This window comes from Penicillium solitum (genome assembly GCF_028829755.1).
Source record: "Penicillium solitum strain IBT 25940 chromosome Unknown utg000009l_segment0_segment0, whole genome shotgun sequence".
Taxonomy (NCBI): domain Eukaryota; kingdom Fungi; phylum Ascomycota; class Eurotiomycetes; order Eurotiales; family Aspergillaceae; genus Penicillium; species Penicillium solitum.
In genome coordinates this window covers 2,284,592-2,298,150 of record NW_027072128.1, presented here as the reverse complement: position 1 = coordinate 2,298,150, position 13,559 = coordinate 2,284,592, and the positions used below count along the sequence as shown (strand labels likewise).

Genomic DNA, 13,559 nt, shown 5'->3' with positions numbered 1-13,559 from the left:
GTGCTGACCTGCAGGATATCGGGGTGGGTTTGCACCAATCATAATTTATTTAGGGGCCATAAGATTGCTGATATATAGAAGAAAGCCCATGGCCGTATGAACCATGTGCATAAATAATGGAACAAGACAGGTAGATACAACACAAAGAGTCATACGGTTGGTTTTGTCATAGCCGACCTCTAATCCCGGAGCAACTCTTCATATATCGGAAGCTTCCAGTCCTTGACGGGATCCGCAGAGAACCTACTGAGAAGATCCAATCTCAAAAAGGCAGCAATTCCCATAAGATGGTTCATGAGAGCAATACCGAATGCCGTGGCCGAAATCCTATCCCAAAGCCCTCCGTCATTGGAAACACCTTCCTGCACCTGGCTCATAAAAGGGCGGAAATTCTGTTCATACGCCTGGAGTGTAGCCACAACAGGGTCTGTCGTATCGGTCCCTTCCACAAAATCCTTCTCAGAAGGTTCACCACAGTGCCTCCCAATCTCTCCAGCCAAGACATAGGCACCAACAATCCCAGAAGTGGTCCCCATTCCTTTCATTGGTGACGGACAATAAGCAGCATCCCCGACGAGCGTGACACGACCGCGAGACCAACAAGCCAACTTGACAAGGCCCATACGCTCACAGTAGAAGTTGTCAGCATCTTTGAGAGATTCCAAGATCTCATCCGATTTCCACCCCGCCCCTTGAAGCATCTCCTTCAATGCTTCCTTTTGCTCCGCAACATTACCCTGCAAACGGTTCTTGAGCTTCTCTGAATCCGCCCGACCGCCGATATATGCCTGAATTTCGTGCGCATTGTGTCTTCGAGTCATGATACCTCGTCCTCCAGGTGCCCTGTACGTTGTAGCAATATACCCTTCCCCATCTTTAATTGGCTGAGGGAAGGTAAAATATCCGACATAGAGACTGTTGAGGGGATGGAATGCGTCGGGGGCTTCGTTTCCGAACATCATCTTTCGAGTGCGCGACCCTTGGCCATCGGCACCAATCACGAGGTCAAAACGGTCTTCGGTGGCATTTGCAAATCGAACGTTGATCGATTTTTCCTTGTCGTTTTCCTCGAAGCTCTCAATTGATGTGCCGAAGATATAGTTGGCCCGGCTCTTTGTTACATCATACATGATTCGACACAGATCGCCTCTCATGATCTCGAAGTTGGTACTAAAGCCCAGATTGACATTTGCAGAATCGTTGGCTGGGAAATAGGCTTGCCGTTTGCCCGCTTTGTTGACCATTTGCATGCCCTGCTCTGGGATGGAATGGGCCTTAAAGGCCTGTTCGAGACCCATGCGCTTCATAACTTCGACTCCGTGGCTGCGTAGATCGATTTGGAGCCCCGAGGCCCGAAGGGAAGGAGAACGCTCGATGATTGTGACGTTGTGGCCTAGCTTTGAGAGCCAGAAGGCGAGAGAATTGCCGGTGATACCTGCGCCGCTGATGAGGATCTTCATTGGTGCCATGGTGCTTCAAACTGTGGGTGGTCGACTTGTCGTAAAACAGAAAGGCAAGGTGGTCTCAGCAAGGAGAAAGGATGTTGGCTCTGAGGAGTTTAAATAGTGAGTCCGGACAAAATATCAGTGTGGAATAGTTGAGGCCGATTATCTCCGCCCCGTGTTAAGACCGCTGCTTCAGCCAATTGTTGAAATCAGAAAAGGTTAGTAATAGCCCAAGGAAGACTTACTCGCGCAGTACGGAGATTATACTAGCATAATTGCGATTAGTTACATATGTAAGTTCTTTTTCCAGTATTACCGAGTTAAGATTGTATATAGAGTGGCAAAACCAACAAAATTACAAGGTCTCCTAGAAGAACAATATACATACATGGCTCAGAAAGAGAATTACTACTGTATGAAGGTATCAAGGAAACCCAGCATCTGGCAAAAGAAAGTCCCAGTCCAAGTCCAAGTCGTATCCAGAATCAGGACCTTCGGACCCATCATCAAGACTCGACCCGGATGCAAATCCAGCATTGTTGGGAATTCCCAATAACGAAGAGTCAGCCTGAGCCAGTAAAAGGCCATGGCAGAATTCAAGGCTGTCTTTCGCACTCCGTGCCATAGACAATTCACAATCGGCGCCCGTTTGCACCGCCTCGACCTTTGCCAAGATCATGCTGAGAAACATATGACCTTTGATATTTGTCTCTCCGTAGCGAATCCGCTCAGAAGAGAGAGTAATCAAGTTATTGACAGAATGCTTGAGAAGCATAATATAGTCGAAGTTGCGGTGCAATGTTCCGTCGATGTGTTGAGCTTCGAGCTGGGCTAGGAGCTCAGTGGCAAGGACAGCCATCGCGCACCAGATACCCTCTCTGAATAAGCCCCCACCGCTGACCATTAGTTTGGAGAAGCCTTCATCTGGTTCAGGCGACATGATAGTCATGGCTGTTTCCAGGCTGACCTTTAATGAGAAGGTAAATAATGGGTTTGTGCGGGCTTTATTTGTAAAGTGACAATGCAGAGGGATCATGAATCGACGCACGAGATAGTCAAGTAAGTTTCGGTGGAATGGCGTGATGCTGGAACTTTGATTCTTCTTCATGAAACTGTGGTATTCCCGAGACGCATTGCTGAGTTCTGAACTCAAGGCAAGGACATCCAAGTAAGAGATTTGTGTGTCCAAACTGGCCAAGAGACGGAGTATCCGGAGGCGGACTGGCAACGATTCAAGCAGCAATATTTGGAATGAGGTAGCGGTGTAATTGCCCTTGGGATGAGGCTGAAGTACCGTGGTAGTTTCGTTAATTTCATCGTCGTTGATATTTGAAGGGGCCTCAGTGTCATACTCGGGGATATTGGCTGGCATGGCCGAATCTAAAGATGACTGCACAGTCATTTCGACAATTGTGGTCCATAGCCTCCTACGAATTTCGGCCTGCAACACAGATATTTTCGAGAGATGCTTGGGATCTCGGTGTAGGTTTATTTGCATGGCTTTGTGGACGAGAGATCCCATGGAGGTCCACACAAGATCAGCGCCGATCGAGAAAATTTGTCGAGCTATAATTGTGAGGCAGTCAATTTGCAGCGCGGAAACACTCAATCGGTCCTTTTCCAGTGGCCCAGAAAGCCATGCCTGAGCAGCATATACCCATCGATGAACCGCTTTTCGGAATCCGATCTCTGTAATTTCCTCCTTTTGCAGACTTGACCCTATGCCAATCACGAGAAGAATTTTAAGGCGTAGCTCATTGGAGGCATTATGCGGATCGTCCCAATATCTTCGGTAATCAGCCCAAAAGGAAGGTATATGAAGTATCCGGTGTGTTGACTCAAAGGATTGCAGATATAAGGTTACCATCATATCTGATATCTCGCGAGACGGGAACTCAAGGCCAAGCTGGGGATTCGATAGTGATCTGCTAGGCCGCCAGGTCTTGATGCTTCTCGCTGTGTGTTTGCATTTTTGAAGTAGATCACCGACTTGAACAAGAAGGGCTTTGGTTTCAGCGCCTTTGAATGTTTTCCCTTCACCTTTTCCAGTAGCCTCGGTATAAAATGCCAGAAAGGGCTCAAACTTGCGACATAATTAGCGGCATGATTTAAAGCGTATGTTAATGCATATCGTACCTCTTTAGCTGTGCCCATCCACATACTCCATCGCATAGCTCTAGTTTTTGTGAAAATCCACTGAAGACCTTCTGGTTGGGACGGGCGGCCAAATATTTCCCGACCCGTCTCGGATAGGTCATGCACAGGTGTTTGTGCCGAAGACTGTTCTAGGCTCTGAACCCGTTGCAAAAGGTCTGTAATGGCCGATTCTGAGTTTTGGACTCGCCTTTGCTGTTCATTATGAATTTGACCAGGAAAAACCGAACCATGATGTGGTGCTCTTGCTGGTGTCGGAGTCCCTGTCGCAATGGTGCGAGGCTCTAATGGTTGGCCATGATCTCTAGATGGTAGGGATTCTCTGAGTGGTTGAACATGTGACGATGGTGAAGGTTGAAGGGTACCCAGTGTTGAGTGTCTTGAGGTGCCTTCTAGAGATTGTAGTGGGGATCTGGTTTGATCGCCGTAAAGTTTGTAGGTACATCGTGTGTGGACGGAGACACAACGCGTGCAAGGGTCATTTCGGTCACAGCGGATTTTGCGACGGCGACACTCAATGCAAGACCGAGCTGGCCTTCGGCGTCGATGGGGTTGAGACTCTTGAGACTCCATGGAGAACTTGTTTGGAACTGATGTTGATAGAAAGAAAGTCCGTGAGAGCGGAGATTTCGGTAAATGAAAATGCCGCGTTATGGCCGCTTATCCCCGTCGACAATCAACCACCGAGAACAACCTTGGAACTTTGTAATAATTGACCAATGAACTGTACTTGAATTCTGTTCTTTGTTCTTACATATTATCCAAAGTCTTGCAGGGTTAATGACCTGCAGGTTCTTTGGTCCTTGACCCCTTGTGCATCGAACCTGCATATCTGTCTCATCTCCGACGGTGTTGCTTGTGCTCCGTCGGACGGATAGGGAACATGTGAAATGTGAAGTGCAACTGGTTTGATTTAAAAAAGAGGAAGATAATGCAATGATCTTTAGTTCATTAATTTATTCAACTTTGATCGATCTATCAAATGGCTCTTCTATCCCTTTTACTCTCGCCATGGACTATGGCCGTGGCCATCCCCGTGTGGTTCGCGTTCTACTACATATACCCCTATTTAGTTTCATACGGGCACTTAAGTCGAGTCCCGGGTCCTTTTGTTGCTAAATTTAGCAACATATGGGTCGGATTAAGTGCCAGACATGGCCAGAAATATGCAGCAGTTGACACGGCGCATCGAAAATATGGCAAAGTCGTCCGTATTGGTTTCAACCATGTGTCTATCGCCGATGAACGGGCTTTGAATGTTGTTTACGGGCACGGAAATGGGTTCCTCAAGGAGTAAGTCATATCTCTTACTAGAATTGAGATTTACTAGTGTTAACGAAACATGTCTAGTCACTATTATGAAGCATTTGTAGCGCGAACCCCAGGCATGTTCAATGTTCGCGACCGCGCCGAACACACACGCAAGCGGAAGATTATATCCCATGCTTTCTCTCCCAGATCAGTCGCTGAGTTTGAGCCGTTCATGGCAGAAAACCTACAGCGATGGATAACCCAGCTGGACCGGATCGCGGCTTCTCGGCCACAACACAATGGGAAGGAATTTGCTCGATATAACGCAATGCCCTGGTTTAGTTACCTTGCTTTTGACATAATCGGAGATTTGGCATTTGGTTCACCATTTGGAATGGTAAACAAGGGAAAAGACGAGACTGAGACGCAGCTCGTGACCGGAGGACCCATTTCATACACCCCGGCAGTCGACGTGTTGAATAGACGAGGCGAGATCTCTTCGACATTGGGCCTTCTTCCAGCTCTACGCCCATGGGCTCGATATCTCCCAGATCCATTTTTTAGCAAGGGCGTAGCGGCCGTGGAGAACCTGACAGGGATTGCTGTCGCCGCTGTCGCATCACGACTGGATGCCGCGGAGAAGGGAATGGTCGATTCGCGCAACGATATTCTTTCGCGCTTACTACAAGCAAAAGATGCCAATGGAAGGCCAATGGAGCGAGATGAACTCATAGCAGAGGCCCTGACGCAGCTTATCGCTGGCTCCGACACAATATCCAACACGGCCTGCGGGATATTTTACTGGATCTTGCATGGAGAACGCAATGCACCGGGCACGATAATTCCCCGACTACAAGAGGAGTTGGACCAAGCAATTGACCCCGAAGCAAAGATCGCATCTTATTCTGAGATCAAAGATCTCCTGTTCCTGCGAAGATGCATTGATGAAGCGATGCGACTTCATTCTACCTCAGCTATTGGTCTGCCACGTTTGGTCGCCGATCATAGCCCCGGTGTCGATTTCGATGGCTTCCACTTCCCCCCTGGAACTGTACTTTCAGTGCCCTCGTACACTATCCATCATATGAAAGATATTTGGGGAGACGACGTCGAAGAATTCAAGCCTGACCGCTGGTTGAACCTGACTGCCCGACAGAAGACTGCTTTCAATCCGTTCTCATATGGCCCCCGGGCATGTGTTGGGCAGAACGTTGCCATTATGGAGCTGCAGCTGATTATTGGAACTTTGTTTCGTCGATATGAGTTCGCGTTGTACCAGCCAATCATGGAGTCACACGAAGGATTCTCGAAGAAGCCCAAGGAGTGCCAGGCAGGCCTTAGATTGAGAGAGTATAATTAACATCCTGGGTTTTTTAAATTTATATATGGAGCTGATAGGGGCGAATGGATCATATTCACAACGGGAAGGAGCAAATCAATATTTATTAATTCAATTCAAATCACATTACCAAAGAACATATCTTCAAGCGATGGAAACTCCTGCTCAATACCCCATTCGTTACAACCCCAGGGATCAGTGACATTTTGCACTGACTGCGGCATGTAAATTTCTGTGCTATTCTCTCCCATCGAAGTCATACAGTCTTCTTGCTCAATCCGATCTGCAACATGTTGCTTCATGATGTTTAGAGACCACCGGCTTACAGGCTCGGCTTTGCCTCCACATTGGATATGCGAGACGGCTTGTTCCATGAGAATGATTATACTACCCACATCATCTAGATGAGCCACAAACTCGGCCAGAGTCACCATTGCAAATGAACAAAGCACGTTTTCGTAAGCAGGGTGGATATAAGTGGTCAAATCTGACATGGAGACAAATAGATTCAAAAGTTGATGCGACTGGCTAACCGCGAACCGCATTAAGGGGAGTGTTGATTCCTCTGGTGTAATTCTAGAGTCGCTCATTTCCTTGGGTTGAGTTTCGCTCATATGTTGGAGTGCGCGACGTGCCAGGATCAAGTAGGCGCAGGAGTATGCAAACCGTAGTGGTTCAGAGGAATCAAGCTCTATAAAAATTGGACTTAGCATTTATGTGAGTCCTGAGATTTGAGATTGCGTACTGTATACGTTCTCCTGGGACTTGCGCAAATTGTCGATTTCGGGCCAAACGGCACTTCCTCTTTGTATCACGTTAGAGCTTATGATTTCCCAAAGGAGTCGGTATAACTTGACTCCAGCTAGTACGAGTTCATCGCGTGCATTGTATGAGGGAAAGTCGAGGACTTTGATGCATTCGTCAAAATACTGGCTGGATATGATCGGTGGACGACCAGAGCCCACCGAAAACCTGAGATCGGTGTTAGATTTTCTTGACATAGATATCGAACGGATCGGAAGTTGGTCATTGTAACGCACTGTAACTGACAGAGACAGATCAAGTTCCACGTCCGCATTATTTCTTGTGCTTGGGCTCGTTCGCTTTCATCGGCGTCGCTTGTGTTTGGAAGCTGCCCAAATGGAGTAGTCATAATTACCCGCATAGCAGCCGTGCCACTGAGGAGCCACGAGGTACCATGATCAGGACCCAAAGTTGGTCGCAGGTCCCACATGGAGAAAATCAATATCGACTGTATTGTGTCGAGCGAGGCGGTGGAAGAAAGATGTGCCTGACCAAGCAGTCCGTGAATATGGCGATACAAAGCTTGATGTGTTGATGACCCATGCAAAGAGGGAGTGATATGAAGACCTGCCAAAATGCAAGTACCAAACAGGAGCGGCGATTTGGTGCGTAGCTGAACGGGGTCTGTACTCATGAATAACCATCGGTTGGATAGTTTCGAGAATCTGGAAAATCAACCTCGGAACAGGTTCCAAAAGAATATTATAGAAAGCATGCTCACCCTTTAAGAAGCATGATAGCAAGTTCCTCGGAAACTATACCGTTGATTATAATGTCTTCAGTGCTATCATCGCTGGACGAGGGTTGTTCATGTAGCGTGATGTTCTGTCGGATCTCTTGGATAAGATTCATGGGTGCATCGCGTGCAGTTCGTTCAATAGTTGATGAAGTTATCTATATTATCCAATCAATTATATTGCCAAGATGAGCTGTAGGTATCCAAAATTTACCCCTGGTCTATTCCGGCAGTCACTATCACTGCGGATAGATAGTGATGCTTGAAGTTGACTCAAGGTAGTTTCCACCGCACAAAGCCTATTTTTTATCAGTATATTGGTCGAGCCTAACAAAGTCGAGCCATAGGAGGGTATACCGTGTATGATACTCATCGCGGCTTGTCACAGAATCCGCCTCCGCGTCCAGCAGCGGTTCGGGATGACTGCGCGAAATGGCCTGGAAAGAGCACCTAATTCTAAAGATGGTCAGATATGAAAGCCCAGTAACCTGATTTCTCAAAATCTGGCTATCTACCGGAGAACATCGCAACGATGACATCGGTCAGAGTTGCCTGTTTCACATCGCGTTTTCAAGCGCCGACATGCCTCGCAGGATCGCGCTTTGCTCGCTTTTGGCTTGCCTGGAGCGTTTCTATTTCGTCTTCGCTTCTTAATACACGGTTCGGGCAAAGGCATAGTCAGGTGATAATTGAAGTTTAGTTAGATGACATGGATCAGAGAGGAACGGAGATGGTGTGTATCCCACTCTTGGAGACGGCGAAACTGTTGGTCTCATGTTTGCCTGCAGATGCGGGCATATGCGCCTTGTTTGTCAGGCTCTTATAAACTGATCGACTATATATGACTACGTAATTATCCCACTTGTGTAACGTCCATTGAAACCACATGCTCTAATATGTATGTTGTTTATGTGGATACCTACACCGCTGGCTTGAATCTCAACCCCCACCTTTGGCCTGCTATCACACTGATAACCTCCACCACTCCACTCGAAGTCTTCAATCAAAATTAAAGTCTTTATCCGATTACATCCACTGTGCTGTCATAGTGGGTGGGCCTAGCGAAAGGCAAAAGACCAAAGTATGGGGAGCTGAACTTTATATCCCCCGTCGGAACAACACAGCAACTTCACTATGGAATATGTTGGGCAACTGAAGATTTTACTCGGATACAACATCCGAGACATTTTCTAAATGATTTCGATTTATCAACTTGTTTAATGAAAAATGCCAAACAAATCACCGCGTAAAATGTGCCAATAGCGCCAAAGACCGAGCAGCCTCATCATCAATATCCAATAAAATACAACCAAACTCCAAGCCTTTTGACACCTTGCCTAACCCAAAGAAAAGAAGATACCCCAGCTTAGACTGTATTCCCTACTGGAGCCCCGAAAAAGTACCCCGTGAGGGTTTTGAACGCTTCGGATATCGACGTCTCGTTGTTCAATTCGTAAAGTTCAGAAGAGCGCATCATAAGAGATTTTGATTTCTGATCAAAATAGGACTCCAATAAACGCGCATGCCTTCCCGCCAATGAGATAAGTAAAATCTGTAGAATACCCCGTTAGCAATTTCAAAAGAAATAATGATATAGGGGAAAGGGAGAAAAGAGAATTACCGGTGCTATTTGATGGTGGACCAAGCGCACTTTGCTCAATTGGCCCAACATCAGGCGAAGGCTGATCAAGATTCCTCCACGGAAACAAGTGTTACCGTCCGCCTCTAAGTCATTGTATATGACTGCTTTGAAATGCGGAAATTCCCTTCCGGCACTATCCATCGTCTCAAAAGCGCCAAATGAGGGGAAGCCAAGTACGGGAGCGCCATACTAATACAAGCCCTTGTAAGGGGTATAGTCGCCAGGACTGTTGAATATCGTTAGACACGATGAACCGATAGACCGACATAGCTCCAAATAGCAGTGGACTTACTCCTTCGAACGCCACGGCCCGTAATCATCGAGATTTAGTTGGTGGAAGGCATAAGAGCTCCAATCAAGGTGGATATTGTATGCAAGAGAGAATGGGTCTGAATGAGCAGGACTATCGGGTGCACAGGCCTCCTTGAGTATCTCATCGCTGGGTTGCGGGAGGTTGGGTCTTGGCGCGGGGCTTGAGCTCTGAGTTTTGATCGAGACTCAGATGGCAGAGGTTGACGTTAAACTCCTTGAGCCATGACGCGTCATGTTTATGCTTTTTAAGGGCTGCTATGGATTCCTCAAGCTCTATCAAGAACCAACGCTGGTCTAGATGGTCGTCTGTTTCGTGGACTTTATTCTTTGAAGGCATGTTTTCGTAGATGAGAGATTTAAAGTTGTATGGCGATCTATAGGTTGGGAGGAGTGGTGGGGTTGGATGAGCATAACTGGATAATAGGCAGATTTATGTTGGAGATATTTGGCTAGTGTGTGAAGGTAAGAGTGGTGGATAGTCAACGTGATGGAACGTGATGAGATGAGTTGCTGAGCGACCAGAAGACTATCAAGCGGCTACCCAGTATGAACAAGCTCATCTAAATATATCCCCTTCTACTCTGTACTCTAAAGCACTTTTTATCAAGCCCATGCACATGCATCATTTTGAACAAAAATCTCTCAAAACCAGTCCTTCTTACTCAATTGTTAGCCTCCCACTTCCTACTTCAACCTTCATTAACCAAAAACCCCTCAAAACTACTCCGTAGTCGCTTTATATCAAGGCATTAGTCGCCATGCTCCATCACACACCAAAGGGTTGGCAAAAGTCGGTAGCCAAACGTGGGCTTCAAGAAACAACACTCCAGGACGAATATGAATTAGTACGGACCGTGGGATACCTCGAGCAAATCGTCTGTAAAAGTGATAGGGACGATTCTATTGGCAATCACCTTGCGAGCCGAAAGGGAGATTAAAGAAGTATAGTTGCACATCACGTCTGTGCCCATGTTGTGAAGGTGATCAACTACCTACTTTTTTTACCTATCTTCCATTCTGTGTGGTTTCTGACATGGTGGTTCTATTCATTATTTGAAAGTGTGTTGTGTCGTATGATTTACTATCTACTGCGTATAGGGCATTTTAATCAACTCCCAAAGGTCTAATTTTCAAGTAAACGAAAGCAAACTGCATTAGCAGCGCTAATCTTACGGTTGATTCAATATTGGGTGTTGGAAATAAATACGAACCAAGTGCAATTCTCAACATCATATATCTATTATTAAAACTATTTATTCGTCGAAATTGCATAGAGCTCCAAATTTCGAAAAGTGTTCAAGGCGAATATACCTCGCGAAGCTGAAGCTCCGGGCACTTGAATTTTGGATCAAGTTCCTTTTCCGACAGGTCAATTGATTGTCCGTGCTGAAGAAACCGAGCAATTTTGACAGCATCCAAGACACCCCGCGAAAGAGTGAAGATCTTATCCATTTCCTCGAGACTGCGCCCGGCGGTCTCGGGAAACAGGTAATAAATAACAGGTATCATCAATGCATTGCAGCCCGCGAAAATGACAAAGTATGTCTGTCCCATGCTGTTGAATGCAATGGGCGTGACAGCAGTGAGTATGATGCTGACCGCCCAATTTATGCTGATGCTAAAGCTGTTGATAGTCGTGCGTAGATGCAAAGGCGCAATCTCCGTGGCGTAGAGGTATGGTATTGCGCCAAACCCGATGATGTAGCTGAAATGAAACAGGAAAATGAAGAAAACAGCACCGCGCATTGCGAGTGGGTTGTCCGCTTGAGTTCCCAGGCCAGCTACTAAAGCCAGACAGATGACGTTTCCGATTGCACTGCCTAGAAGCAAGACACGGCGACCAAGCCTCTCGATTTTGAAAACACAGAAGATCCCACCAATGGGACCGACTAACTGATAAACTGCTGCTAGAACCGTGGATGTTGAATTACCTAATGAAAGGTTGTTTTCGAATATTGCGGTTGCTAATGGGCACAAAATTAGTCAATACGCCATGGGAATAGGGGATAGATGATTCGGGGTACGTACTGTAAAACGTGATGACCGTCGAGCCGGTGAGTTGTAAGAACAACATCGCCAAAGCAGCAATCATGGCTCGGTGGAAAGTTCTTTGTGGGCCCATGTGGAATATTTGTCCAATTGACTTTTCTTCAAACAAGTCCAGTGATATTTGGACATCCTTAATTTTTGCTTCCACGACTTGATCATCGACAGATGTATCTTCGAGAGCTGCCAGGACTTCACTAGCCTCGGAGAGTCGACCTTGTCGGATAAGCCACCTGGGGGATTCCGGTAACAGACAGATGAACACCAGAACCGCGATAGAAAGAAGCATCACAAAAGCGAAAGGAAATCTCCAGGCGACGTTGCCTTGCGTGAATGACATCCCAAAGTCGAGAAAAAGGGCAAGGGCACACCCCAAACCGCTGAATATTCCCTTCATGCCGACGTGAGCACCACGCTTGTTGGCAGGAGATATCTCAGATTGCCAGAGAGGGATTGTGGCTAGTAGAACACCAGTGCCTACACCTAGGATTACCCGAGATGTGACGAGGTGGGCGAGTGAGCCCGCACTAGCCATCAAAACAGCTCCAATGACTTGGACGACTGCTCCTACCATTATTGCGCGTCGGCGGCCAAATAGGTCACCTAGCCATATGCAGGAAAGAGTTCCGAAGAAGCCTCCTATGGTGTAGGAGGCTACAACCAGGCCTTGTATTGTTGACGCATGTGGTTTATTATCAGCTGCAGCAATGTTCATTTCAGGGAACTGTTCCTCGAAGCTCTTCAGTGTCAAGACACCCCCGAGTAGTGATGCATTGTAGCCTATTGTGAGGATTCCAGGCATTAGAACACCCAGAATGGCGACGATATTGAGGCTATTGCCCCGAAGGCCGAGGAAGCGTGGCATGTGTAGGGCTGGATGAGGATCGGTGGGTAATATAATTATGATGGATCGGCAGGATTGGGATCGACACTGATCAACAGATCGACAAAATCTTCTGCAGCCGCTATCAACTTGATGAAATCCCCGAGATTTAAAGAAACTGAGGGCAGTCGAGAACCGGGTATCTCGGCTCGATAGTACTAGGCTCTAGACATTCCATCATGTTGTGCATTATATTCTCATCGCCATAAAATCAAAGTAGGGTGTTTAAGCCACATGACCCAGAAGAGGACATGCAAGGCTAATGGACTCATTCTTCTCGGCTCGCTCTAGAGCCAATGGCTTTCAGTAGCCAGGCCGACAATATCGAGAGGGAAAGAGAAACACAGAACAGAAATGGCCCTTGTGACAGGGCTAAAGAATGTACAGAAAGGGAGAGTAGCAGGAGAGGGAAATGAAGAATTGGTAAATGGCTCGCTCGGTATGGTCGTTGCAGAAAACACCAAAGTCTGGAGTAACTGGCACCCAAGAGCCGACGCAAGGGGAAAGCCCCCATATGAGGGTCTAGACATCTTCAACCCAACGCGCTGAATGTTTGATGTGCTGCAACGTACGGAGTACGTGGTCGTTTATTCGCAGGTTAACCTTCGGCCTGCAATAAAAGAAAAGTAGGGCTGTTGCGTATTGTAGATCACGCATGAAGCATGCGCTGTCAGTTATGGTAGTGAAATAAGATAGCATGAACAGATATATCCCTCGATCACAACATTATTCCGATAAAAGCCCGCCCGGGCCGACCCTAAAGGACTCCGATTTTCTAAGTTCGTATGAAATAGAGCATAAAAGCCCCAAACTTACCCCAAATGCCAAGGGATCAAGAATTTCACATGGAATGATACTCTACAATTGGGTTACAATTCCTCTACGTGGTACCTTCCAAGACTAACCTCTCATTCAGTTTTACCAATTGAAACTACACCTTTTGCCAG

General features: G+C 46.8%; 6 protein-coding genes across 6 annotated transcripts; 1 reads left to right on the top strand and 5 right to left on the bottom strand.

The window, feature by feature from the left end:
• Positions 1-179: 179 nt before the first annotated feature.
• On the bottom strand, positions 180-1,469 carry N7455_011960 (putative FAD-binding monooxygenase; the record flags this gene model as incomplete). The annotated part of the gene is made up of 1 exon (XM_040953940.2): positions 180-1,469. The coding sequence occupies one exon, from the start codon at positions 1,467-1,469 to the stop codon at positions 180-182; it is 1,290 nt and encodes a 429-aa protein (XP_040815670.2).
• Positions 1,470-1,869: 400 nt separating this feature from the next.
• N7455_011959 (fungal specific transcription factor domain-containing protein) lies at positions 1,870-3,703 on the bottom strand (the record flags this gene model as incomplete). Its single annotated transcript, XM_065606788.1, has 2 exons — positions 1,870-3,528; positions 3,608-3,703. The coding sequence occupies 2 exons, from the start codon at positions 3,701-3,703 to the stop codon at positions 1,870-1,872; spliced, it is 1,755 nt and encodes a 584-aa protein (XP_065459954.1).
• Positions 3,704-4,581: 878 nt separating this feature from the next.
• On the top strand, positions 4,582-6,210 carry N7455_011958 (cytochrome P450; the record flags this gene model as incomplete). Its single annotated transcript, XM_040953968.2, has 2 exons — positions 4,582-4,892; positions 4,950-6,210. The coding sequence occupies 2 exons, from the start codon at positions 4,582-4,584 to the stop codon at positions 6,208-6,210; spliced, it is 1,572 nt and encodes a 523-aa protein (XP_040815687.2).
• A 95-nt stretch (positions 6,211-6,305) lies between these two features.
• On the bottom strand, positions 6,306-7,845 carry N7455_011957 (fungal specific transcription factor domain-containing protein; the record flags this gene model as incomplete). Its single annotated transcript, XM_040953742.2, has 4 exons — positions 6,306-6,880; positions 6,935-7,161; positions 7,230-7,658; positions 7,715-7,845. The coding sequence occupies 4 exons, from the start codon at positions 7,843-7,845 to the stop codon at positions 6,306-6,308; spliced, it is 1,362 nt and encodes a 453-aa protein (XP_040815672.2).
• A 1,814-nt stretch (positions 7,846-9,659) lies between these two features.
• On the bottom strand, positions 9,660-10,020 carry N7455_011956 (uncharacterized protein; the record flags this gene model as incomplete). The annotated part of the gene is made up of 2 exons (XM_065606787.1): positions 9,660-9,851; positions 9,889-10,020. The coding sequence occupies 2 exons, from the start codon at positions 10,018-10,020 to the stop codon at positions 9,660-9,662; spliced, it is 324 nt and encodes a 107-aa protein (XP_065459953.1).
• Positions 10,021-10,979: 959 nt separating this feature from the next.
• On the bottom strand, positions 10,980-12,594 carry N7455_011955 (sugar porter family MFS transporter; the record flags this gene model as incomplete). Its single annotated transcript, XM_040953840.2, has 2 exons — positions 10,980-11,647; positions 11,712-12,594. 2 exons carry the CDS (start codon positions 12,592-12,594, stop codon positions 10,980-10,982), a joined length of 1,551 nt encoding a protein of 516 aa, XP_040815597.2.
• Positions 12,595-13,559: the final 965 nt, after the last annotated feature.